A 26,511-nucleotide genomic window follows, 5' to 3' on the forward strand; every position below is an offset into this window, starting at 1 on the left:
CTTTAACTTCAGTAAAAAAGTAATGGAAGCCAACAGACTGAATAAACTTAGATTAGAATGGTCAAGTCAACTGATAAAGAGTTAAGTCTCATACTCAAGTCTAATCTCTGCAAATGAAGCTGTACAGTCAACAGGAAGTTGCTCTTCTTCATTCAATGAGCTTGACATTGTCCTGACTGGAACATTGTTGCATTTGCTACCAGGTCTCCCAGGGCCGCTGGGCCTACATGGGCTGAAGGGTGTGAAGGGAGATGTTGGAACAAGAGGTAAGTAGGAGCAGAGATGGGAAGTAACAAAGTACTTATTACATTTTCAAGCCAGGCTCATTACTTAAACCTTTTTGTGTCGTATTTGTGGATGAAAAAGTTGATCGTGTTTCGTGTCATTTTTTTGGTTGCCCAAAAATATCGAAAACATATTTGTGAAAAAGGTTTTGAAAATATATATATTTTTAAAAGTTTGCAAAAACGTTTCCCAAAAATATTGTTTTTGTTGAAAAAATAAGGTTGCATTATTGATGTGTACGTCTTTACTTTAACTTCAGTAAAAAAGTGTAGTCAATAATTCCAGAGTCTTTTTAAACATGAGTATCTTTACGTGTACTTGAGTGAAGGATGTGTGAACTTCTGCCATCTCTGAGTAGGAGTCTGAAGAAAGGACAGAATTATATTAAAACTTGGATTTACACCCACACACATATGTTTCAGGACCTGGTGTGCCAAAACAAGGGATCCAGAGGCTGTCAAAGCCCCCAGTGGCCAATCCAGTCTGGGCCACTGGGGCCAAAGGGCCAATCAGGATTCACAGGTACAGATATCAAACATATTGGCAACCTAGATGTCTGTGTCTGTAAAGTCGACTTCTGAGACATGGTGTGACAACCGTATCTCCCTGTGCAGGTAGTCCAGGACCTATGGGTGCCACAGGCCAGCCAGGTGTTGACTGTACCAACCCCATTCCAGAGCACTGTGGAGAGGAAGGCTTCCCTGGGCGAGATGGAAACTCTGGTCAGAACTCCCCCCCAACCCACCCTGTACCGTTTTCTTGTCATGCAAAGTTATTATGTTGTTATTTTAATTCAGGACCACCTGGTGACATTGGGCTTGCTCTGCCAATGACTGAAGACGAGGGAGATAATGGTGCACCTGGGTTTCCTGGGCTGAAGGGGGAGAAGGGGTCTCCAGGAGTCTATGGGCTACCTGGCATTGCAGGATTACCTGGCTTCAAAGGTAACCCTTACTCTATAGCCAGCTGGTATTATGTTCGTAATTACTATTTTAATTTTAATTAATCTATTAGTTTAACCTTCATTGCTGTCAAATATATTGATGTTGACATGTGCTGTATCATGTCTAAACATGTGGGTGGCATTTTCCTTAGGTGAGATTGGTAGTCCTGGGTTAATGGGGATTCCCGGACACACAGGCCCCTCTGGAACTTGCGGCCCACCTGGATGTAAGGGGGCCCATGGCCAAAAGGGAGACCCAGGTGAGTTAATGGTGGTTATTTTGAACAATGGACACAACTGTAAACTAACGAAACACTACTACCTCCTCCTCTCTGTCTGACTGTTAGTCCTCTATCCCTTTGAGACAGAGGAGCTCAGGGAGATAGGGGGGTCTTGGGTCTACAGGGTGAGTCACAACTTCCGACGTTTACAGAGACTTAAAGGTTGGTTAGAATTGTCAAATGTGTATTGTAGTGCAACATATTTGTTACCACTACCTTACTACAAATATTGAACAAAGTTTTATTCTGATCCCATAAAAGTACTGTTGAAAGCTACATGTTAGCTCTTCTTCCTTGGTAAAGCACTGCAGAAAAATTCCATTCATGCTACAAACCTGATTTAGCCTAGTCCATCCAAACCCGGCAGAGTGCAGCAGATTATGTCCGGTGAGGATTGCATTCTATTGAAACAAATGGACAATTTTTTTTAAGAAAAACGTACATATCGTGATATATAGCCTACCGTTACCGTCCGTGCTACAAAATTATACCGTGATAACGTAAATCTTAGGAAATAGGGCTACTGCCCAGCACATATCTGTTCCAGTCTTCATCTTCCAGTGAGGTAGGAGAGAAGGGTGTAAACTGCCCTGTTATAAGGCTATCATCTGGTAAATAGGACAATAAACCCTCTGGTGGAATTTTATCATTAAAAGTCTGAGGTCAGAAGAATGTGCCTTTGCCTTCTGCTTCTGTTTATTCTTGCAGCAAGGAGGAGCAGTTCTAAAACAGTACCATAGTGATGTCTGTACGAAGAAGGGCTCTCTGAAAATGACCTGAGCACTCTTTTAAACAGTAGTTCCAGACAGTTACATAATCAGTTCAGTAGTTTATGTCTATCAAAAGAGGAACTCCACAATATGCAAGAAAGCAAACAGGTTGCAGAACTTAATACAGATGTTCAACACTAGAGACAAGCTTAAGAGCTTAAGACAAGAAAAAGGAACTTTTGTTGAAGAATCCATGCTGTGTGGGCAAAACAACCAGGGTCAAACAGTCTAATTTGTTAGACGTTTGGTCAGCAAGCGGAAACTTGAGCAATACTGTCTTAGGCCAAAAGGTTAGTTAAAACTTAAACAAAAAAATGTCCAGGCAAAAGAATAGTATAGACATCTTTTTCATCATCATTTTCTATTACAACCCTTTTATTTCAGAACCATCCAGGAGGCAGGAGAGAAGGGTGTAAACTGCTGTTATCAGGCTATCATCTTGTAAATAGGACAATAAACCCTTTTGTTTCAGAACCATGCAGTCTCTTGATCCTTTACTTGCAAATGTAAATACAGAGAAGTGTGTTGTATTCTTCAACAATGGATAAAGATCAGTGTGCATTGGACGACTTATCATCAAATTCAAATCAAGTTTATTTGTATAGCCATTTTTACAAGCGATGTCACAGAGGGCTTGACATACGCCCATAGAACTACCCCTAACCAACCGTAACCCTTTAGAAAGACAAGGAAAATTTGAGAACAAATAGAAGAAACCTTGCGAGGAGCAGTTCAGTGCTCCCCTCCTCCAAAGACAGTTGGTGAACAAAAGGTGCAGAACACAGGTTGTTCCCTGTCCCTCACCCTGTTTGCATGTGTGTTCTGTCTTGTGTGTTTGTCTAGTGTTACGGCGTTTCTCCCTAGACAAGGTTCCTAACACAGGCTAAAAAGTATTACATCAATAAAATTTGATCAACAAAATGGAAGAAACCTTGGGAGGAGCAGTCTAACAGCAGAGGATTTTAGATTTTTTAGTTGTAGGCCGGTAGTTCTTCCAGCTGTGGGTCATACAGAAGTTCTCTCAGGTGGTGACTGCTGGGACAGCTTGGCCCCAGACATCACTGCTTTGGGGGTTTTCTATTGTGGACACGCAGGTGACGCTTCAGATGGCTACTTGTTTTACCTGAATAGTCACAGAGGTCACAGCTGTAGGGCTTCTCTCCAGTGTGGATCCTGCTGTGAACTGTTAAATTGCCAGCACGGCTAAAGGTTTTACCACAGAGGTCACAGCTGTGGGGCTTCTCTCCAGTGTGGATCCTGCTGTGAGCTGCGAAATTGCCAGCATGGCTAAAGGTTTTACCACAGAGGTCACAGCTGTAAGGCTTCTCTCCAGTGTGGATTCTGAGGTGAGTTCTCAAAGTGGAAGCCTGACTAAAGGTTTTACCACAGAGGTCACAGCTGTAGGGCTTCTCTCCAGTGTGGATCCTGCTATGAGCTCTGAAAGGGCCAGCCTGGCTAAAAGTTTTACCACAGAGGTCACAGCTGTAGAGCTTCTCTCCAGTGTGGGTTCTGCGGTGAATTGTGAAACTGTTAGCATGGCTAAAGGTTTTACCACAGAGGTCACAGCTGTAGGGCTTCTCTCCAGTGTGGATTCTGCAGTGATCTGTGAAACTGCTAGCACGGCTAAAGGTTTTATCACAGAGGTCACAGCTGTAGGGCTTTTCTCCAGTGTGGATCATGCGGTGAACAGTGAAATGGTTAGCTCTGCTAAAGGTTTTATCACAGAGGTCACAGCTGTAGGGCTTCTCTCCAGTGTGGATCCTGAGGTGATTTCTCAAAGTGGAAGTCTGGCCAAAGGTTTTACCACAGAGGTCACAGCTGTAGGGCTTCTCTCCAGTGTGGATTCTGCGGTGAATTGTGAAACTGCTACCACTGCTAAAGGTTTCATCACAGAGGTCACAGCTGTAGGGCTTCTCTCCAGTGTGGATTCTGCGGTGAATTGTTAAACTGCTAGCACGGCTAAAGGTTTTACCACAGAGGTCACAGCTGTAGGGCTTCTCTCCAGTGTGGATCTTCATGTGCATCTTGAGGCTTCTGGATGAGGAAATGCTCTTCCCACAGGTATCACAGTGATGTGTCTCCATAACTCAGCTCTCTCTTTGTTCTCTGTCTGGTCTCTCTGGATCCTGTATCTAGTCTCTGGAAGCTTGTTTCTCTCTGGTTGATCCTCTGTCTGGTTACTGCTGTTTCTGGTTGAGTCTCTCTATGGTTGAGTCTCTCTCTGTAGTCTCTCTGGTCGAGTCTCTGTAGTCTCTCTGGAGCCTTAAGGTGTCTTCTCTGTCAAGTCTCCGCCCATGATCAAGTATGATTGGCCAGTAGGGGATCTGGAAGAAACAGTTCCAAGTTAATGACAACTCAGCTTTCACATATGAAGGAACTCTTTTGTCTGTCATATTGTCCTCTTTGCATATGTAATGTTGATCATTTGGTGAGAGGTGTATGTTTCTCTGATTTATTTTTACTGGAGAAACGCACAACACTCTGATAAAAATGTTATCTCTGGCATACAACTCCTCATAGTAATTTGGTTTTCTTCAAAATAATAATAGCCTATATGATTAATTACTACACAATAAGCATTAGATGTAAATTAACAATAAAATGACTTTGGATTGGAATTGCAAAGTTTTAAATCCAAAAATATTAATATACTCTATTGCATGTGTCTTATTTACTATTTAAATAAGGAAAGTTACAACATAGAAAATAAATTACGGAGTGTTTATGAGCACTCAACCAGAGCCTGTTTAAGGAGAGTCTGTCCACTCCACTGTACCTAATTGTGTTGCAGTTCCACCATAGTTCCACTGGGGGTGATCGCGAGCGACATGTCATAACATGCTTCGATAGCCAAACAAATGTCCTGGTGCACGTAACTCTGTCAGGCTATTGCATTTTGTACTTCTGTCGATCAATTTCTTGTTAGTTACTGCATCTATTCAGCAACGAAGTGTAGTACCAACCCTTTCCGTTTTGAGTTAATGTAATGTGTTATGAGCGTGTCCTTGTATTGGGGGGAGGTGAGCAAGTCATCCTATTTGGGGGGAGTTGACTGGTATTTGGGGGGAGTGTTTTTATTTAGGGGCTGCACTCATGTTAGTGGGTGTGATTTGCACTTCAGGGCCACCGTAAGAAGTCCGTTAAAGGCTTCTTCCGCAGGATATCTGCAGCTCTCTCCAAGGCGTTCTGTTGTAGCTGCATGACTCACCAGTAGAGGCAGCCGCCTGCTTCCTGACCTGACTTCGGCGACAGAGAGAACCTGTCCCTTCAACAACCACCGTAGCCATTTCCCACTCTAAAATGCATAGAGCTAGTAATACTTCTAATGTTTTAATAAAGAAGAAAAAAAACATTGGCATTTAGTTTATACCTCCCTTGTAATTGCTAAGCTGTTTGTGTTTAGGGTTGTGACATCTCCATATCAGGACTGCAGCCACACAAAGGCCAATTATTGTGTGTCACATTAATAGTACACATCCACTTTACTTTAGCATTTATAAAGTTTTTAGACACATATAGTTTGGTCAAGTTTGTCTGTGTTGAGAATGTTAGGTATTTCAGGATAACTTACTTACTTAACTTACTGTTTCACAATTAACATTGTTTACGTATTTTTGTCATTAGATTTCTTATTGATCCCCAGTGGTCTCATCTGCTCACACATCTTTGCCCACACACAGGTGTGTTTGTATGCAAGGGGGGTGCTTGTCTTATTCTTTTATCAAAGAGGAAGATGAGGGATGGAGAAGCAGAAGAGTGCAGGGGAGAAAGGGCAGAATGAAGAATGAGGAGAGAGCAGAGAGAGTGGAAGAAGGAGGAGAGAGGAGGGGAGAAACAGGGGATTGTAGGAGGGGGAATGGGGGTGTTATCAAACAGTGGTTCTCACACGCCATAAATCAATATCACCAGGGAATCATGAGTTTCTTCACAAAGGTGAAGAAACGTTACAATTGAATTAACATATCCATGAAGATAAATATACATTTGTCTCAATGTGCTCATGTATGCTTCAGCAAATGACATGGATAACAGATAACTTTATGAGACGCACACTACTTCCTGCTTTGCCCTGGAGATGCTGCCAACAGTGAGAATGGTCCATCCCTACCAGGTTCAGGGGCCAAAGTCCTGAGGAGCAGGTCCACCTTCTCTGGAGCAGCTCAGGTTCAGGGCAATCATCTTTCTGTGCTTGACTGCCAGGGCCTCCCCAGCTGTCTGCATCTCCAGTCAAATGATCCATATGTAAAGACATCCCTGTCGTATTACCTTACGATGTCACAAAGGTGTCCGAGAACCAGGGGCCGGTTGCAAAAAACACCATGAGTTTTCCCCTTTGGTGTTCATGTACTCCATGTGTATGTACACACTGTACTGTGTGTTTAAGCGGGTGTGTGCATGCATAAGTGTGTGATATACATAGTGACAAGAGATCTTCCTGGAACTCGACTGTTACAGGAAGTGTAAGTCTAACAGGAAGTGTGTTACAGGAAGTGTTATAGTTGTCCTGGACTCTCCTGTCCAGCCCTGGGCGTTCCATATCGAGCCCCTGCTCTCCTCTCCCTCACCCAGATTGCTTTGATTCTTCCATTGACCCATTCCAAACAGAGTGCACCATTCTCCCCTCTTAGCCAGGCTATTACGGCGTGAGAGAGCGCTGTAATGAAAGACGAGATGGCGAAGAGGAGAGGACCATTTCTACACAGGATTGCCCTTTATTCTTAGTCTTGATACAACTGTTTCAACTAGGCTACATGAGGCACCCACATCCCTATTATCCTACCTCTTGCTCTAAGGAAAATAAGAACCGTTTCATTCTACACTTTCACTGTTTTTAAGTGTAAATAAGCAGCAACAAATGTATGGTGTATGCTTATAGATCTATGCTATCTTAGTAAGTATGCAATAGTAAGTATGCGTACACTTATGAAAACTTGTCTATTCTGGTTGGACGTTTGATATTAGTTTAAACAATAGGTCTGAAGGTGATATAGTAAAAATAACATGGCCCCAGCTGCAGTGGCTGCAAGCACACCTCACAATTTCCCCAGAAATTGTGCCCTTTCTAGTTTAATAAGTTATACTGATTTAACATCTTTATTTGAATATGGCAAAACTTTCTTTTAGCTTAAGATTTCTTCCCATTCCTTAGTAAAAGTTGGGCTAAGCAGCTTTATGAATATATTTTGGGAGGAAACTCTTAGCTAAGAACTTTTACTGCTATTTAGGATAACTTTTAGTGGCAAGACAAAATGTTCTGAATATGGCCCCATATCAGAAACTAAGTTGTAACCATTTGTCTACCTACATTGAGCTTGTTTTGCTTCCCTTGCCCCCCCTAAATATGTAAATATTACAAATGGTAAGGTTTTTGTAATAGTAGATCATGTTTGTTTTATTCTATCAACATTACATAACCAAGAATAATTTGACACTGATAAAAGGAACATGCATTGGAAGGTCGAAGGAGCAAACATGTCTGATCCGCACAAACATAAACAAGTACAATAAATAAACATTTAAAAGTAACATGATAAAGCAGGCTCTTTTAAGTATCCGTCAACAACCAAGGCATCATGGAAAGTGCTGACCAAATTCTGTAGCAGCAGTAACGGTAGTAAACTTTAATAGTTTAACACTGGTATGTAGTTAACATATTATTAAAGCTCTCGTAGGTAAAACAGCTGCTCACAGTGGAGTGTGTGGCTCTGTACGGGTATGAGACAGCAGCAGTCCTGACCTCCAGGTGCTCAGACCCCAAAGATGACCCTCAGGTCGGCCAGGGAGAGCTTGGTGAAGGAGCCTCCAGTCCCAGAGAGTACCTTCTGGGCCAGCTCCTTCTTCTTCTCCTGCAAGGTGGAGATCTTGTCCTCCACTGTGCCTTCACACACAAACCTGGACCAGGAGCCACTATGTCAATATCAGGTTGACACTGTTATCCTATACACTCCTGCTGGAGCCCTGCCCTCACCTCCTTCAGCCCTGTCCACTCCTGCTGGAGCCCTGCCCTCACCTCCTTCAGCCCTGTCCACTCCTGCTGGAGCCCTGCCCTCACCTCCTTCAGCCCTGTCCACTCCTGCTGGAGCCCTGCCCTCACCTCCTTCAGCCCTGTCCACTCCTGCTGGAGCCCTGCCCTCACCTCCTTCAGCCCTGTCCACTCCTGCTGGAGCCCTGCCCTCACCTCCTTCAGCCCTGTCCACTCCTGCTATATCCCTGCCCTCACCTCCTTCAGCCCTGTCCACTCCTGCTGGAGCCCTGCCCTCACCTCCTTCAGCCCTGTCCACTCCTGCTGGAGCCCTGCCCTCACCTCCTTCAGCCCTGTCCACTCCTGCTGGAGCCCTGCCCTCACCTCCTTCAGCCCTGTCCACTCCTGCTATATCCCTGCCCTCACCTCCTTCAGCCCTGTCCACTCCTGCTGGAGCCCTGCCCTCACCTCCTTCAGCCCTGTCCACTCCTGCTGGAGCCCTGCCCTCACCTCCTTCAGCCCTGTCCACTCCTGCTGGAGCCCTGCCCTCACCTCCTTCAGCCCTGTCCACTCCTGCTGGAGCCCTGCCCTCACCTCCTTCAGCCCTGTCCACTCCTGCTATATCCCTGCCCTCACCTCCATCAGCCCGTGCCCATGCTGCTATATCCCTGCCCTCACCTCCATCAGCCCTGTCCACTCCTGCTATATCCCTGCCTTCACCTCCTCACCTGTGGATAGTAACGTCTCTGTGCTGGCCCACTCTGTAGATGCGGTCACACGCCTGGTCCTCCAGAGCCGGGTTCCTAGCAGAAGTCACACCCAACCAGGGGTCAAAGGTCAGAGTCCCACAAAACATTGACCCCCCCCCCCCCCCCCTAAAAAACAACACACTTGAAAATATGCAGCCCCAGAATCAGGGAGGGCAGGTGTGTGTGTGCCTCACCAGTGCATGTCCATAAGGAAGAGGTGATTTCCACCGATCAGGTTGATGCCCACTCCTCCAGCACACAGGGACACCAGCATCACCTACAACACAGGGAGTCAGGTGGCTGAGCGGTTAGGGAAGCGGGCTAGTAATCTGAAGGTTGCCAGTTCGATTCTCAGCCGTGCCAAATGACGTTGTGTCCTTGGGCAAGGCACTTCACCCTACTTGCCTCGGGGGAATGTCCCTGTACTTACTGTAAGTCGCTCTGGATAAGAGCGTCTACTAAATGTAAACACAAGTTAACATCACTCACACAAACCCAGTTGCCTGCACTGTAAGACAGACACACACAGGTCTATTTGTTACACAGTAACAGCCCCCCACCCCCAGCAGGCTGTGGTCTAGTGCTGTGCTCAGGGTCATGTCTAGTACCTGTGCTCCTTTAGGGTTGGTGTTGAACTCCTCCACCAGGTCCATGCGGCGCTTCGGGTTGACGGTGCCGTCGATGACAGCGAAGCGCAGGCCCATCGCCCTGAGATGCACTGCCACGATGTGGAGCATGCTGGTCCACTGGGACACGATCACACTGTGGCGCACAGAGGCACACTTTAAGTTTTCATGTCCACAGAGACGCGTGTATGGAGCACCGGGCTGTGAGGTTCAGGCGGAGTGACCTTTTCTGATCGTCGCTCCTCCTCCGGATGTCATTCAGCTCGGTGAGGATGGCGGAGATCTGAAACCCAACACAACACGGATACCATGGGACCGCATACAATAACAGACACCTTAAGACACACTTAAAGCAGCCTTCTCAGTCATCAGAGCCCTAGCGTCTGGGCTGCCGGGCCTCGTCACCTTGGTGCTCTCCGTCGTGTCCTCAAACAGCCGGGAGGCGAAGCGGCTGCCGTTGAGGGACACGGTGTCCTCGGGGTCGTGAGGGGAGGGTTCGGCCAGACACAGGGCGCTCAGCTGCTCCTCCAGGGACAGACTGACGCCGTCCCCCTGCAGCTCTGTCTGGTCCAGGGTCTGGGGGGGCGGACACGCACACGCACACGCACACACACGTACTAATTACTAATAGAGCTCAGTGAGATCCAGTCTTTGGGCCATTGCAGAAGCGTCACTTGCTTTGCATAAGAGGAAGCTGTGTGTGTTTATCAAGTGAGTCCCTCAGTAAATATGTATCTGCATGTAACCGATGGAAACATATGTGTGCAGCAGTGTAAGAGTTTGTGTACCTGTTGGTATTGCGAGTGCGAGTCAGAGCGTATGCATGTGTGTGTACGTGTAGCTGTGTGTGTGTGTGTGTGCGTGAACGCGTGCTGGGCTGTGTGCGAACCTTCTTCAGCAGGGACAGGTGGCAGCAGCACTGTCGGAGGCGCAGCAGCAGAGACAGGATGTGGACGGTGCTGGAGGCCTGGGGCTGCTGGGAGGACAGGGGCTCTGTCTGGGACAGGCCAAATTCCTGCGCCACTGGACACAGACACGTACACACCAACTCATGTTCAAATTCAGAGAGCAGAGGGCAGACACATACTAGTCTAAGGCCACACATCCTTGCCTAAGGACAACAGATATCAGACACTTTATCCGACACTGATATAAACAGGTATCAGACAGCGAGGATGGGCTTGACCCCTGACCTTTATTAAAGGGATTGGAGTTGCTCCCCTTCTTGACCTCTCCTCCCTCGTGTCTCTTCAGATAGTTCTGCAGCGTAGATCTAGGAGAACAGAGCAGCTTTAAACCTGCTACCAGAGGCTGGCATGGTGTTTGCTGTCTGAGAAACTACATTTGCTGTAGCAGGGAAATCTGAACAGTCTGCCATCACTCTGTCTAAAGTAAGATTAGTTGTTACCTAGAACGTGCAAACACCACGTCATAAACAGACTGCTCCTCTTCTGACAGCTTTAGTCGATGCACCTGGCAGGTCCTGTCAGGGAGAGACACCTGCAGCACGGAGAGATTCCAGAAAATGTGTGTGTTAGCTTGTTTGTTGGAATGTGTGTGTGTTTATTAGTGTGAGTCTATGTGTATATTGGGGTGTGTGTAGCGATGCGTGTGTACCAGAGGTTTGCCGGCGGTGTCCCGCTGGTCCTTGGTGCGTCGGAGCAGCAGAGCCCTGGTCAGGAGGTTGAGTCTCTCTCCTCCTCGCTTGGAGCCGTTGTCCACCTGAGCCTTCCACAGCTTGAACTCGTCAAAGGGAGAGCAGCGCAGAAACCTGCAACACAGTACAGCTCACTGCACACGCTCAGAGCAGCACAGCTCACTGCACACGCTCAGAGCAGCACAGCTCACTGCACACGCTCAGAGCAGCACAGCTCACTGCACACGCTCAGAGCAGCACAGCTCACTGCACACGCTCAGAGCAGCACAGCTCACTGCACACGCTCAGAGCAGCACAGCTCACTGCACACGCTCAGAGCAGCACAGCTCACTGCACACGCTCAGAGAGAGCAACACAACTTTGGACATGACCGAGGCTGCATGATGAGGTGGCTTACTTGAGCAGGGAGTACATGTCCAGCAGGTTGTTCTGGATGGGCGTCCCTGTGACGGCCCACCGCGCCCGGGCCCTCAGCTTACACACTGCCAGGGAGGTCTGGACCTTGGGGTTCTTGATGTTGTGGGCCTCGTCCAGAACCACACGGGCCCAGGACACACGCATCAGGGGGGCGTGGTCAGAATGCTGGGGGGCGGGAACAGAATGTGAGTGGCAGTTGACATGTCTGGGCACTACACCAGTCCCTCCTAGCCCAGAGTTATGACCACTGCTGTCCTACCCCAGCCCCGCCTCTCAGTTAAAACCATCCCCAGTCCCACCTTTATGTTAGAGCCAACCCCGGTCTTACACCCCTGTCTGGTGTGTGAACAGGTGCGTACCACATGGTCAGCATCAGCGCTAGGCTTCTCTGCATCCTCCTTCTGGACCGGGATCTCCTTGGAGACCAGACTGTAGGTGGTCACCACGATGTCATGCTCAGCAAGTCTGGTGGAAATAGGAGAGCAACATAAGTGTGTTGGCGAATGAAGCTGATTCTGGTTGTGTGCGTGTGTGTGTGAATATGCATTGCTGTGTGTGCGTATATGCATTGCTGTGTGTGTGTGTGTGTGCGCGCGCGCTTGTGAGCAATAGCTTGGGTCTCACACGCTGGCCCTCCTCTGGCGGTTGGGTCCGTGGTACAGACACACACTCAGCTTCCCGCTCTTCACGTGTCTCGTGACCTCGTTCTTCCAGTGGTGCACCAGGGAGGCGGGGCAGATGATCAGGGTGCCCTGGGACACCACCTGGGTGGAGTCTGACACACACACACACACATATATGATATCTAGCATACATATGACCTTTACTATACAGACTAATAAATACTGTAGCCTACAGTATTAGAATACTGGAACACTGGTAGTAACATATGACAGTTCATAATGAACAGATAAATCATGCCATATTGCTACTGATAGAGTATGTGACACAGGGTTACAGTTACCGTTCTTGGAGAGCCAAGCATCTGGTTTAGTCTCCTCCTCCTCGTCTCCTTTCTTCTTTTTCTTCTGGGCCAGTATGAGGGCGATCATCGTGAGGGTCTTCCCCAGACCCATGTCATCCGCTAGGGGAAACACGGCATGCATAAAGCTTCTTCTGACTCTCCATACAAGAGCAGCTGGAGATCTAGGGGACCAGGTGGTCGTTACACCACTGCTGTCGTCCGAAATATCTAGACTGCGGTGCCCCCTTGTGGATTATAGTGATACTACACTTCAAACTCCTGCACAAACGACCTCACAGAACAAACAATGCGTTATCCTCAAAATCAAAGCCCTAAAAACACGTTAAGGAGTAAGCATACGTTGTGGCGTGAATTGATTGACGTTATGTACTAAAAACTAAAGTGACGGGATGTCCATAAACAGTGGAAAGGGCCGAGCTCTACGTGTCATTATTTAATGGGTTGTACATGGTCTTAAACAGTCTCATGAGAAGTGGCGACTGAATGGGAAAACCCCATATTCTCAGGGGATAGAAAAGAGGGGTATTGCCAGAGTTTAGTAGGAGAAACCATAGAACGGAAGCCAGGAAAAGGAGCTAGTTCTCCTCTTTCAGTATACATGACCCCCAGAGGAGGAGAAAAGGGAACAGAAAGCAGGTCGAGCTGACCTTAGACTGATAACGAGCAGGTACCCATGACTGCATCATGAAAAGGTAAATGACCTGTGGGATAATATTGAGAAAGTTGTATGTAGGGAGGGGGAATTTCCTCATTCTTCCTATAAATATGTGCTTGATCTTAGAAGTCTGTAGCGTTTTTGTATTGTATCTACTGTATCTACTGCTGCTTTGCTGAATAAACCGTCAAGCTGCCTTGATTTTGAAAGACATTCCACTCAGAGTTTTTCTTTTGACCCAAAACCCTTCTAACGAATGAAAATATCCAACAAATATAGAAACAGGAAGCTATGATATGATTACCCAGAATTCCTCCGCCGGGCATCTGAGTCTCTCTCCAGAGCAACCAGGCCAGCGCCCTCTTCTGGTGGGGCAGCAGAGGCACCTGGCCATGGAGAATAGACATGAAACACCTCACTGCAACATTATACAGGTCACCTCAACATTAACACTGCGGGGTTTGTCGAAGAGTATCTTGATGCCCTGTGTATCTGTGGTGGTCCAGGTTGCTAGTTCGATTCCCGGCCGTGCCAAATGACGTTGTGTCCTTGGGCAAGGCACTTCACCCTACTTGCCTCGGGGGGAATGTCCCTGTACTTACTGTAAGTCTCTCTGGATAAGAGCGTCTGCTAAATGACTAAATGTAAATGTATGCATCTGTGGTGGTACCAGTTTTCTGTGTGTGTTTCTGGGTCGGTACCTTGATGCCGCGTGGGTCGGGGACCTCAGCGTTGGGCCCGGGGCAGGACTCCAGAGAGCTGTGCAGGTGGTCGATAGCCTCGCAGGTAGCGTTCTTCACCGCCAGCAGACGGTTGTCCGTCATCCTGCCTCCATAGAACGCCTGGTTCTGGGGCGTGGCTATACGCATGGAGACAGGGCAGAACTCGTTCCAGAACAAGCTGTTTGTTTGTGATACCTACGGCAGGCAACATGAAAGAAACATGCTGGAGGCCCCATGACGGGTGTGGCCTGCCTCCATGTTGAGTGTGGCCCTACCTCCATGCGGGTTGTGGCCCTGGTTGAGTTCTATTCCCAAGGCTCCTCCTGAGGCCTGGTGTTGGGGGGGTGGAGGGCCGCCGGGCAGAAACACTGTGCCACCCTTGCGGCCGAACGGGTTGGACTGGCTGGCAGCGGGTGTTGGCTGGGCCTCACCCTGTCCTCTCTGAGGCTCTGAACGCAAACACAACAATGAATAGACAACGTCCTCATGAGTCATTTTCCATGGGGCTGGAAGCATAGTTTGTGTTGTTTTTGTTTGGGGGGGGGGGGGGGGGGGGGTCACTGAGAGCTGCTGCTGAGGGCTAGGGTCTCACCTGGCTGGGAGGCAGTGACCAGACTCAGGGACTCCAGAGCATCCTCCAGGTCCTTGACCTGAGTCTTCAGCCTCTCTCCTTTATCCGGGAGGGCAGACACATTCACCACTGATAGAGTGGCCTAGGGAGGGAGGGATGGAGAGAGAGAAAAGAAGGAAACGGAGAGTACGTGTTAGAGATGAAGAGTTTCATGGCCTGCAGGGTTAGTGTGAGTGTATTGTGCTTTACCTTCTTTTGTTTGAGCTGGGCCGTGAGCTGGCTGTGGAGGGCATGGGGGTCGTCTGGCTGACCCTTGACCTGAGAGGCAGACTGGAACCCTGCAAAGGATGTCAGGGTTTTCTGGACCAGAGCCACTGGAGGGGTCTGCTGTGGGCCAGGTTTCACTGACACAAACTGGACATCATCATCATCGCTTTGTGACTCGGCCTTGCTCTGTCGAGGGGTGCAGCTCCTCTCTGCTCTCCCAGATCTCGTTGGATCTTCTCTTGTTTGAGCGGAGAAAGGCTTGTCACATGGTGGGGTGGCAGTGTTTTCTGCATCACCAACGGAGTGTCGGTCTTTGGAGGAAGTGGCGTTCCGGTCAGGAAAAACAGTTTTCCTCTCACCCGAGCATGGCTTTTTCCCAGCATGCTTGTCAGTACCTTTGAGCACATCGATTGTTGGAGAGTCTTCATCTTGACTATCTAAGGCAGAGTGTGTGTCGTTAGTCGGCTGATTCTCGTCGCTAGAAATTGCTTCTTCACCTCCTCTCAGGTCTCCTCTGTTGGAACCATGCTCTTTCACTTCTGCTGCCGTTTCCTGAGGTGGTGTTCTGGCTCTCTTCTCTTCATCAGAGACCCTCTTCTTTATCTTCATTCCTGCTGGAAGCTGTGTACCTCTCCAGGTTTCCGATGGACTCGACTTCCCGCTTTCCTTATCCCGTCCTTTCCCCTCGACACCTCGTCTTTCCTCACTCTCTTTATCCCTACTTCTCTGATGCCTTATCTTCTCTGCTTTCCTGTCATCCCCCTTCCCCTGGTCCTTCCCGTTCTGGAGTGTTCTCCACTCCGAGGTGGAGTCTGGCTGGCTGGGGGCCTTGAAGGGGTTCCTGACGTGAGCCAGGCTGGGAGGCTGCAGCAGGGGGTCAGACACGGGGCTCCGCTTCTCCTTCTCTGGCTGCAGAAATAGGACACACGTCAAACACCGATGACACTTACAACAAAGATGTTATAAAGGTTGTCTCGTTTCTCTAAATGCACACATAAGGGATATCTTGTCATGCGTGTTCCCTTAATAAAATATACTTGATGTACTGGGGACAGTGGTGGCCTGATCGTTTCCAGGTTAAAGTGAGTGATCAAGACTTTCAATAGTAACAATAGGAAGGGCTTACCATGGTCCAGGGAATATTCCCGCACCATTTCTGCCCTGCAGTCTTCCCCTCCACACAGCGATAATACAACCTGACAGCAGAGGCAACAAAACACACCTTTTTACTTCATCACATAATAGAGCAAAGCATGATGGGAGTGACAGACACACACATGGAGAGGGACATAAACATGGGGACAGACACAAAGACACCCAGAGAGACAGGCACAGACAGAGGGACACACCGAGAAACGCTCCTTCAGAGAGACATGCACAGACAGACAGAGACAAACCTGTAGCATTGTTGCTGCTGGATGGGTATGAGGGTTTGTAGATCCACAATAGAACTCTCGTGATTCAGACAGTGTGATGGAGGGATGCTGAGGGTTGTATACAACATTTTGTCATTCCAAGTACATCATAGTTTCTATGTATTTCTGTGAGACTAAAATAAACTGCAGCGCAGAGCCCTTACCTGGCTTCTTGAATGAAAGCACACGTGCCTTGTCGCTCGCTGCACATGTAAAAACTCTTGCCCTTATTGGGTCCATCCTTCACCCCGGTCTTCAGCATGCACATTCTATCTGGCAGAGAAGAATATGCATTCAGTAACATTCTTTACTTACTAACGAGTGGGTGTCGCTTAAGTGGGAAGAAGCCCAACATGAACACTTGGATTTTCATTATCATCCTTTGGCCTTCTAAAGACATCGCTCGTTTGAAAATGATGTGTCAATATAAATACAATCTATCTATTTAATGTTGAATGGAATACATTGGTAGCCTACTTACTGTGGACAGTGCATTTAACCTTCTCCATTCTCCCGAAAAGTTTATAGTGTAATCCGCTGAAGTGAAAACGAGCTAGTGCATTATGAATTTGTATAAACCAATAGAATGTAAGCACAGCCAATCATTACCGGGTCACGCTAACGTATGCCACAATAAAAGTAAAATATTGTGTTGTTTTTCACTGTGAAACTGTTCTTATTCACGTCATATTAAAGATGTATTCTGCACAAGGTTTCTATGTGTTACACATGACACATGTCGAAGACATGTCTTTTATAAAAAATGTGTTGAACCAAGAAGGACGAAAATATTCGTTTTCGACTAATTATTAAGATAATATAAGTGGTATATGAGTAATTTTAATATTATTTTATTATTATAAACATGTAAAACCATACTATAGCGCGTTAAATGTATATGCTGTAATTTGACAAAATCGAAATACAATTACGTCCTGAAACTACGTTACCCAGAATGCGCGGTACTGTCTTTACTCTTTCCTCGCGGGCTTTGTTTTGATATGGCGGTATGCTTCAAAACTACCACTTGTTAACTATCGTTCTTTAAACATGAATTTTAAATACATGGAATTGGATTTGTCGGCTTAACCAAGGTAACTGCCGTCTATTTGGCATAATTTATAGTATTATATAGACATTCAGGTATCGTTTTTTCGCTTGGTAATAAAAAATGCAATGCTACAGAGTAAAACTAAAGTTGGGCGTTGAAAAGTCTGATGTGAGTCAAGTCATCAGGTAGCTACTGTAGTTAGACTAGCTCTAGCTCAGAAGCCAAAAAGCTTCAAAACGTTATCTTTAGGCCAAAACAATAGTTAAACTATTTTATATTCTATACATGATCACGGGACGTACTAAAAACTAAAACTTTGTGTATATGTTGTCACTTTAGCGATAAGTGTGGAGCCAAATAAGTGCCCGGGCTGCAGAAGCCCTACAGTAGCTATTTAGCTAGTTGAGTTTATGATGTGTTGCCACCAACAACAAACAATCTATTGAAACGGTCGACCCAATATAATGAGATCTCATACTAACTCTATCCCTAACATTGAAGCCATTAAACTTGTTGCTAAACACGTTCTTACTGTCATGACCTGTCTCTAAAATCTGTCTAATCCGGTTTAGTTCCGAGCCCCATCATGTCCTCTCCAGCTGGGCTCCAGCAGTCCCAGACTAACTTCCTCGCCCAATGGATGCCGAGCAGCTCGCGAGCCGGCGTGATTCTCAACCCGTCCCCGGACCTGGCCGAGTCTCTCCGGTACAGCTCAACCTGGGATTCGCGGGATACGGAGGACTCGTTCTCCTCTCATTTCGCTCCGCTCCCGGCCTCCAGAAGCAGCAGCTGCCTCAGTGTCCACGCCATCGACTCAGAAGAATCTGTGACGGATATTAATCATCTGAACCACCGACCACGAGAAAAGATTTCGTCCGACAAACAGGCTTCAGGTCCGCACGGTGCATCTCTGAGGTTAGCTGGAGAGACGCATAGCATGGATGAGATGATCAGCCAGTCTCAGGAGCTACCTTTGACACTCAAACTTGACCAGGTGAGACGTTAGACTGGTCTGTGACTGTCCACAGTTACAGGTAGGCCAACATGGCAGCGTAGATCAATCTGCATGTATTGTGTTGTTAATGGATAACCTGTGCAGCTGTAAGGTGTGATGCCCCTGTGTTGCAGCTGAGGCAGTGGCAGAAGCACATGCAGGAGCAGCTGAAAGCCCAGCAGCTGGAGGAGCTGCTGCGTCTGCAGGAGGAGCAGCAGAGGCTGCTGGGCCTGGCGCAGGGCGGCAGGGAGGGGCCAGGTATGCCAACACTCCCAGCTACACACACACACACTCCCAGCTACACTCACACACACTCAGCTGCGCACACACACTCCCAGCTTCACGCACACACTCAGCTATACACGTGGGAGGGGGCAGCAGGTATGCTAACACTGCACTACACAGCTTCTACCTGTAGGCCACAATCACTGAAGTCTGGTGTAGTTATCAGCCACCAGTACTTATGTGATCATTTTAGACACTTTTATTTTGTATTTTTAAATAATATTTGAATAGCTTGAGTATGTGTTTATGTAAATGGTTATGCACGACAGACTGCACAGGGAGTCCCAGTTTGACTGAAGCAGACTGGGGTGAGAGCTCTCTCCAAACTCAAGAGACCCCAGCCCCCAAGAGCCCCCCTCTGAATGCTCCCCTGGCCCCTGCTAATTGGAGGCAGGGGAACAGCCTCCAGGGAGCGCCACCGGACCAGAAGCAAGTAGGGCCGGATACACTAGGTGAGGCTGGTAGAGGCTATAGCTGGATACACTAGGTGTGGCTGGTAGAGGCTATAACAGGATACACTAGGTGAGGCTGGTAGAGGCTATAACAGGATACACTAGGGGAGGCTGGTAGAGGCTATAACAGGATACACTAGGTGAGGCTGGAGGCTGGTAGGATCTTTAACTGGTATGTTAAAAGACTAAAGCACTGATTGTTTATCCTGCAGGGACACACATATGGAACTATAGAGACCAACAGCAGAGTGTTGATGAGAGCTGTGAGGACCAGGATGCGACTGCCCATGCTGCCTCCTCCATGAGCGAAGACCTCTCTGTGTGTGAAGCAGACGAGACCGAAGCAGACCCAGAGAACAGGTAACCATCCACACGTCCTTCAGGTGAATACTGCAGAATGACGGGTCCGACCTGCCTGTTTACAAGGCGTGTGTTTGTCTTGTCTAGACCAATCAAACCTGGGATTATAGGTCAGAAGCGAACGTTTGAGGAGCTCCTGGAGGAGCAGCTGAGGCTGGAGGATCAGAAACTGAGGGCCAGTCAGCCGCAGCAGGTCAGCACCACCCAGACCCCACCTACACTCACCTCACACACCTGACCACACCTACACTCACCTCAGATAACACACCTGATGCTAAGAATAGCTGAGTATTGCATGCTTCTCCTAGCAGAGCCCAGAGTCAACTGATGGGATGAGAGCCAATCCAAAAAGAGCCTTCCTGAAGCGAGGGGAGGGCCTCTCCAGGTTCACCAACCAAAACAAAGCCACCGTACCAAACAGAGGCAGTAAGAAACACTCCAAACCTCAACCCCAGGTCAAAGTGAACGTTCCCCGGAGCTCTGAGTCCAGGACCCTCCAGAAGGCTGGTGTGAACCAGCGGCCCCCGGTGCAGAGGAAGACCGCCGTGCTGAACAAGGAGAACCGTCCCAGAATCCCCCTCTCCACTCCCCAGGAGCCCAGGGCCCCCCAGCCAGCTGCAGCCAGGGTCCTGGGTGCTCACCAGAGGCAGAACACAGACCCCCCTGACACAGCGCAACCCCCTCCCACTAGGAGACTCAGTCAGAGAGTGCCTCTAAAGGAAGCGAGCAACATGAAGCTGATGCAGTCCTCTCAGCTGGCGACTGTAAACAAGCCGAGTGGGCCCCTCCCGCGGTTGGTAACCAAGCAGGTGGGCCTTAGAGAAGGTCCCGGAACGTCAGACAAAGGAGCCGTTTCCTCAGCGAGAGACACGGCCAAAGGAAACCCGGCCTCGGTTAGGATTCCGGAATATTCCTTTGAGCTTTCGTTCCAGGAGAGGCTGCGGCGCTGGGAGTCGGAGCGGCAGACAGAGAGCGTGGAGCTGGGGGAGTTTGAGCTGCTGGAGCAGGCTGCCGAGGAGCTCTCCTTCTCCTCCAACTCCTCCTTCGTTACCAAGGTGCTGCAGCTGGACCGGCAGCAACACAGACACCTGCAGAGCAGCAGGGGGGGCCACCCGCGCAGACTCTCCTCCACGCCCATCAAGTCCCCCAGACCCTCGCCCCCTAAAGGACCAGAGGGCGGGGAGGGCGAGAGGAGATCCTATGGATGTGGAGCTCCGGCTGAAACCGGGGAGGATCTTCTGAGGAGCGCCGCCAGAGCTGGTGAAGACCATGACGATGAAGAGGAAGATGATGACGAGGACACAGAACGCAAGCCAGAAGCGTCCGACATCTCGTCAACCAGCAGCTCGGAATTCGGCGATGAGGTTGTTGCTGGCTCGTCGCATGTGCCTACGTTTCCCAGTAGCCTCTGCTTCTCCACGTCCAATCCCCCGTACGACAAGAGGTCGTATCAGGACCAAGGAAGGGTGGAGAACTCTGGCCAGGGCGGGGAGGAGGACGACCACAGCATGGTCAGCAGCGACCCTGACGACTCCACTCTGCTGGAGGACAAAGAGGACCACCAGGGTCACCTGGTGTTTGATGACGACGACACCTGGAACGACCTGGAAGAGACAGGAGGCGCCCATGCCGAGAGCCTGGTTCCTGCGGCAATGGTGAACGACCTCACCTCACCGGAGAGGATGTTGACAAGGAAGACTGCCATGGTAAAAGGGGTGGTGCCAGATAGGGGTGGAGCTATGGGCACAGCCAATCAGGACCCAGATCCTCCCCCCACCTCTCAGCTGATGACCAGGCTGTTTCCCACTCTGAAGCCCAAGGCCCATATAGCCCCGTCCCCTCTTGTAGAGGCCAGGCACACAGAGCAGGGAGCAGGTGAGACACACTGGACACCTACACCATGCTCATCACTACACTACAGTAGACCAGTCCTCACTACCTACACCATACTCATAACTACACTACAGTAGACCAGTCCTCACTACCTACACCATACTCATCACTACACTACAGTAGACCAGTCCTCACTACCTACACCATACTCATCACTACACTACAGTAGACCAGTCCTCACTACCTACACCATGCTCATCACTACACTACAGTAGACCAGTCCTCACTACCTACACCATGCTCATCACTACACTACAGTAGACCAGTCCTCACTACCTACACCATATTCATAACTACACTACAGTAGACCAGTCCTCACTACCTACACCATACTCATAACTACACTACAGTAGACCAGTCCTCACTACCTACACCATACTCATCACTACACTACAGTAGACCAGTCCTCACTACCTACACCATGCTCATCACTACACTACAGTAGACCAGTCCTCACTACCTACACCATATTCATAACTACACTACAGTAGACCAGTCCTCACTACCTACACCATACTCATAACTACACTACAGTAGACCAGTCCTCACTACCTACACCATACTCATCACTACACTACAGTAGACCAGTCCTCACTACCTACACCATATTCATAACTACACTACAGTAGACCAGTCCTCACTACCTACACCATATTCATAACTACACTACAGTAGACCAGTCCTACCTCATAACTATACATGACTCTAGATCTCCAGCTCCCAGGGATGAAGAGCCGTCGTTTAGCAGTTGTGTGTGTGCTTGCACCCCCAGGCCAGCAGGGGCAGCAATCCAGGCAGCTGAGGGAGAGGCTGGTGGAGTTGGAGCTGGAGATCGAGCGCTTTAGGAAGGAGAACTCAGCCCTCGCCAAGCTACGGCAGGAGAACGAACAGAGCCAGGAGAGCCTCCGGTAAGTTGCTACTGGATGGTTCTGTCTGGTCTAGTCATCGTTTGTCAGGTCCTGTCTGGTCCTATCTGGTCTCTTCTCGTTGAATCTGATTTCACCTCTACTCTCCATTAGTCTGAGTGTTGATACAGATTAGGTCAAACATTTGATGGCTGATAAACAAAAAATACAGTTTATTGGCACAGCACCCCACAGGCAATACTATCCCCTGAAAGAGTAAAACATGAAATAAAAGACATGGCCTTGTTCCAAAGCACCGTCTTAAATGTGTGTTGTGTCTGTTGTCAGGAAGGAGAGGGCTGAGTTTGAGCAGAGGAAGGCAGAGGAGCTAGCCAGGTTTGAGGAGTTCAGGAAGGAGGAGACCAGGAGACTGCAGAAGGAGCGTCAGGTGTTTGAGAAGCACGCCTCTGCAGCCAGGGCCATCCCTGACAAGAAGGAGCGGCAGGAGATCCTGGTAGGACCCACACAGATTCAGACGCACTCATACACTAACACACACACATATACACACATTCATATACACACTCATAATCAAACACAATCATACACACACTTGTCCCAGACTCACACACATTGATACCCTCGCACACACTCATACTCCTACACTTCCACACACTAACACCCCCCCCCCCCCCCCAGTGCCTGAAGCAGCAGCTGAGCTCCCTGCAGGAAGAGCTGAGGAGGAGGGAGAGCCGCTGGTCCACCACACACAGCCGCCTCCGCCAGCAGGTGGAGGCCCTCGGCACCGACAACGGCGCCCTCAGGGAGGAAGTGCGCACTTTGGAGAGACTCCGCCTCAGCACCTGGAAGAGCAGCCACGCAGATGCCGACAAGGAGAGGAAGGACAAGCCTGGTTTCTTCGAGAGCAGCAGTGGGACCAAAACGGTGAAATTTGCTGTGAGTCCAGCCCGGTCTCCATCCGGTGTGCCTTAACAAGGCTTGTGTTTGACATGTTTTCCTTTGTTTTTGCCTTGTTGTGTGTGCTGACAGAGTTTGACCTCCCTGGTTGTGTGTTCAGTGTTTAATTCTTCTTGGTTGTGTGTGTGTGTGTGTTCAGAGTCCACCAGAGAGCATGAGGAGCAGCCCTCCTCAGATCAGCCACACCACTAGGGGGAGCCCTGGAGGCAGCAGCCCTCCCTCTGCAGGTAGTGGGGCATCTTCATGAGTTCACACAGATCTGTGGATGAACCCCAACACGTCATGTCTGAGTTCAGATGGTTGTGTCTCCAGGCGGGATCAGAAGCAGTCTCAAGAGGTCCAACCCTGCTCCATCTCCAGAGGCGTTAGCAGGCCGGGGGGGCAGCCCCGGGGCTGGTAGCACGAGCCAGGACACCACCCTGAACCAGGAACACTCTCTCAACCTCTCACCTGTGGGTACCACACACACACACAACCTCTCACCTGTGGGTACCACACACACACACAACCTCTCACCTGTGGGTACCACACACACACACAACCTCTCACCTGTGGGTACCACACACACACACAACCTCTCACCTGTGGGTACCACACACACACACAACCTCACACAACCTCTCACCTGTGGGTACCACACACACACACAACCTCTCACCTGTGGGTACCACACACACACACAACCTCTCACCTGTGGGTACCACACATGGAACTTCTCATCTGAGGGTACCACACACTGCTCGTAATGGCGCTTTATCAAGGATGTTGCATGTGTCCAGCAGAGGGCAGGAGACCAGCAGACTGAGGAGACCAGCGAGGTGGAGGAGCAGCAGCCCAGCCAGGAGGTCCTCACACACCCTGATGGGAAGGTAAAACGGGTACCAAAGCGGGGTTGTGGGTTATGGTGTTCTGACCAACTCTGTGTTGTAGTTCCATATAGTGCCCTATACAGGCTTCTTAACCACATCAGCTGGTTTGTGAAATGATCAGGGTGTCTTTAGAAAGGCAGGAGTCCCAGAACATTGACTACCATGTCTAACACATAACCTTCATGTGGGTAGACGGGTTCTTTCTGCATGTGAACATGGAATGAAAAGGCCCATCTAAACCTGCGCATGGCTGTGTGGGGTCTTCTCCCTGACTGAGGGTGTGTCCTCCCTGGCTGGGGGGGTGTCCTCCCTGACTGGGGGGCGTGTCCTCCCTGACTGGGGGCGTGTCCTCCCTGACTGGGGGGCGTGTCCTCCCTGACTGGGGGCGTGTCCTCCCTGGCTGGGGGCGTGTCCTCCCTGACTGGGGGCGTGTCCTCCCTGGCTGGGGGGGGGGGTGTCCTCCCTGACTGGGGCTATGTCCTCCCTGACTGGGGGTATGTCCTCCCTGACTGGGGGGCATGTCCTCCCTGACTGGGGGGCATGTCCTCCCTGACTGGGGGCGTGTCCTCCCTGACTGGGGGTATGTCCTCCCTGACTGGGGGTATGTCCTCCCTGACTGGGGGGCATGTCCTCCCTGACTGGGGGCGTGTCCTCCCTGACTGGGGGGTGTCCTCCCTGACTGGGGGGCATGTCCTCCCTGACTGGGGGCGTGTCCTCCCTGGCTGGGGGGGGGGGGTGTCCTCCCTGACTGGGGGGCATGTCCTCCCTGACTGGGGGCGTGTCCTCCCTGGCTGGGGGGCGTGTCCTCCCTGGCTGGGGGGCATGTCCTCCCTGACTGGGGGCGTGTCCTCCCTGGCTGGGGGGGGGGGTGTCCTCCCTGACTGGGGCTATGTCCTCCCTGACTGGGGGTATGTCCTCCCTGACTGGGGGTATGTCCTCCCTGACTGGGGGGCATGTCCTCCCTGACTGGGGGCGTGTCCTCCCTGACTGGGGCGTGTCCTCCCTGGCTGGGGGCGTGTCCTCCCTGGCTGGGGGCGTGTCCTCCGTGACTGGGGGAGTGTCCTCCGATTGGCAGTGTGTCCACCCTGACTGAGGGCGTGTCCTCCCTGACTGGGGGCGTGTCCTCTATGTCCTCCCAGACGGAGAGGCTGCTGCCCTGTGGAGGGAGGCTCATCCTCTTCCCCAACGGGACCAGGAAGGAGGTGTCTGCGGACGGCCAGACAGCCAAGGTCACTTTCTTCAACGGGGACATCAAGCAGGTGTTGGGCGACCAGCGAGTGGTAAGATATGAACGTTCATGTAAAGTAAGACACTGTTGATCAGAGGGTTTATTTAACCCAGGTATTTTGGATGATTGATGCATTACTAATCTCCCTTACAATGTCCTGATAGGTGTATTATTATGCTGAAGCCCAGACCACACACACAACCTATCCAGATGGCATGGAGGTCCTGCAGTTCCCTAACAACCAGACAGGTGATGCTCCTCTCTGTCTCTCTCCCCCAGTCTACACACATCAGATACAACTAGGGAGTGCTGCTCCTTTTAGAGGACATATGGGTGCACAATAAAAAAGACCATGACCACCTCTAGTGTTAATTCTACTTCTGAGAGGCAGAGCTTGTATCTCTGGACATGTGGGTGAATTGCATGTAATAAGGGCAACTCTATTGAAGTCAGACTTTATACAATGTACTCTATGCTGTGATTCAGTCTCTGAAGGAGGTTGTTGTCTCTGCAGAGAAACATTTCAGTGACGGGCGTAAGGAGATCACGTTCCCCGACCAGACCATCAAGAACCTGTTCCCAGACGGCAAGGAGGAGAGTGTGCTGACGGACGGCACAGTCGTACAGGTCAACCCGTAAGTCTCCCAGCATGCAACACATGCTTACGTGTTGGTGCGGCGGCAGCTTTGGTTGGCACTTCCCCCATCAACTTGATCAGCGTGCTGTGTATTGATCTTAACCTCCCCTTCTCACTCTTCACCTTCTCTCCCTCCTTTCCCCTCTTCTGCCCCCCCCACTCCCCCAGGGACGGCACTAAGGTGATCCAGTTCATTACGGGCCAGAGGGAGGTCCACACGGCAGAGTACAAGCGCAGGGAGTACCCCGACGGCACAGTCAAGACCGTCTTCACAGACGGACGCCAGGAGACTCGCTACCCCACCGGCCGCGTCCGGGCCAAAGATAAGGACGGCAACGTCGTCATGGACAATTAGAAACCCTGTTGAGCGCTCTGCGGGCCTCAGGCCAGCCAGGGCCCTTTAGTCATCTCCTCCTCAGGGAACTGCTCCTCCTGTGTGTGTTTAGTAGTGTGTCTGACTGGAGTGCTGTGTGTGTGTGAATATCAGTTATTTTATTTGTACAAATGTCTAATACATATTTATTTTCTTAGCTTACTTTTTTTTTTTGTAAAATAAAAACATCAAATCGTCTGCGGTATACCTTTGTGTTGAGGGTGTTGTGTAAGCACACAGA

The 26,511-nt window shown here is 49.7% G+C and overlaps 3 protein-coding genes across 5 annotated transcripts; 1 reads left to right on the top strand and 2 right to left on the bottom strand.

Moving 5' to 3' along the window:
* Positions 1–2,468: 2,468 nt before the first annotated feature.
* Positions 2,469–4,893, bottom strand: LOC134017702 (endothelial zinc finger protein induced by tumor necrosis factor alpha-like). The gene has a single exon (XM_062457657.1). The coding sequence runs from the start codon at positions 4,361–4,363 to the stop codon at positions 3,338–3,340; it is 1,026 nt and encodes a 341-aa protein (XP_062313641.1). The 5' UTR covers positions 4,364–4,893; the 3' UTR covers positions 2,469–3,337.
* A 2,736-nt stretch (positions 4,894–7,629) lies between these two features.
* On the bottom strand, positions 7,630–16,897 carry ttf2 (transcription termination factor, RNA polymerase II). The gene is made up of 23 exons (XM_062457583.1): positions 16,787–16,897; positions 16,470–16,578; positions 16,288–16,374; positions 16,017–16,086; positions 14,873–15,799; positions 14,645–14,765; positions 14,328–14,501; positions 14,032–14,189; positions 13,635–13,716; positions 12,655–12,774; positions 12,315–12,465; positions 12,050–12,155; positions 11,671–11,855; positions 11,234–11,387; positions 11,025–11,116; positions 10,810–10,889; positions 10,506–10,639; positions 10,022–10,192; positions 9,841–9,899; positions 9,599–9,752; positions 9,185–9,267; positions 8,970–9,044; positions 7,630–8,171 (listed from the first exon to the last, which is right to left on the bottom strand). The coding sequence occupies exons 1-23, from the start codon at positions 16,812–16,814 to the stop codon at positions 8,027–8,029; spliced, it is 3,465 nt and encodes a 1,154-aa protein (XP_062313567.1). The 5' UTR covers positions 16,815–16,897; the 3' UTR covers positions 7,630–8,026.
* A 380-nt stretch (positions 16,898–17,277) lies between these two features.
* cenpj (centromere protein J) lies at positions 17,278–26,475 on the top strand. Of its 3 annotated transcripts, none has more exons than XM_062457686.1 (17): positions 17,278–17,399; positions 17,929–18,350; positions 18,485–18,608; positions 18,905–19,087; positions 19,300–19,447; positions 19,535–19,640; positions 19,756–21,322; positions 22,113–22,248; positions 22,534–22,699; positions 22,885–23,142; positions 23,303–23,390; positions 23,476–23,615; positions 23,943–24,032; positions 25,172–25,312; positions 25,425–25,509; positions 25,775–25,895; positions 26,066–26,475. In XM_062457686.1, the coding sequence occupies exons 2-17, from the start codon at positions 17,943–17,945 to the stop codon at positions 26,250–26,252; spliced, it is 3,948 nt and encodes a 1,315-aa protein (XP_062313670.1). In that variant the 5' UTR covers positions 17,278–17,399; positions 17,929–17,942; the 3' UTR covers positions 26,253–26,475. The 3 variants fall into 3 exon arrangements, with proteins under 3 accessions (XP_062313670.1, XP_062313672.1, XP_062313671.1); XM_062457688.1 differs by having other exon boundaries at positions 23,946–24,032; XM_062457687.1 differs by having other exon boundaries at positions 19,759–21,322.
* The last annotated feature ends 36 nt before the right edge of the window (positions 26,476–26,511 follow it).

The sequence above is a fragment of the Osmerus eperlanus genome, chromosome 3 (assembly GCF_963692335.1).
Source record: "Osmerus eperlanus chromosome 3, fOsmEpe2.1, whole genome shotgun sequence".
Classification (NCBI taxonomy): domain Eukaryota; kingdom Metazoa; phylum Chordata; class Actinopteri; order Osmeriformes; family Osmeridae; genus Osmerus; species Osmerus eperlanus.

Coding starts and splice junctions, on each gene's coding strand:
- LOC134017702 (XM_062457657.1), bottom strand. CDS start 4,363: ATGGAGACACATCACTGTGATACCTGTGGGAAGAGCATTTCCTCATCC.
- ttf2 (XM_062457583.1), bottom strand. CDS start 16,814: ATGGAGAAGGTTAAATGCACTGTCCACA. Junction 10,193..10,505: donor ACCTGTCCCTGCTGAAGAAG/GTTCGCACACAG, acceptor CCGCCCCCCCAG/ACCCTGGACCAGACAGAGCT. Junction 9,753..9,840: donor AGGAGCGACGATCAGAAAAG/GTCACTCCGCCT, acceptor TGTGCGCCACAG/TGTGATCGTGTCCCAGTGGA.
- cenpj (XM_062457686.1), top strand. CDS start 17,943: ATGTCCTCTCCAGCTGGGCTCCAGCAGTCCCAGACTAACTTCCTCGCC. Junction 23,391..23,475: donor CAGCAGCCCTCCCTCTGCAG/GTAGTGGGGCAT, acceptor TTGTGTCTCCAG/GCGGGATCAGAAGCAGTCTC. Junction 25,510..25,774: donor GTTCCCTAACAACCAGACAG/GTGATGCTCCTC, acceptor TTGTCTCTGCAG/AGAAACATTTCAGTGACGGG.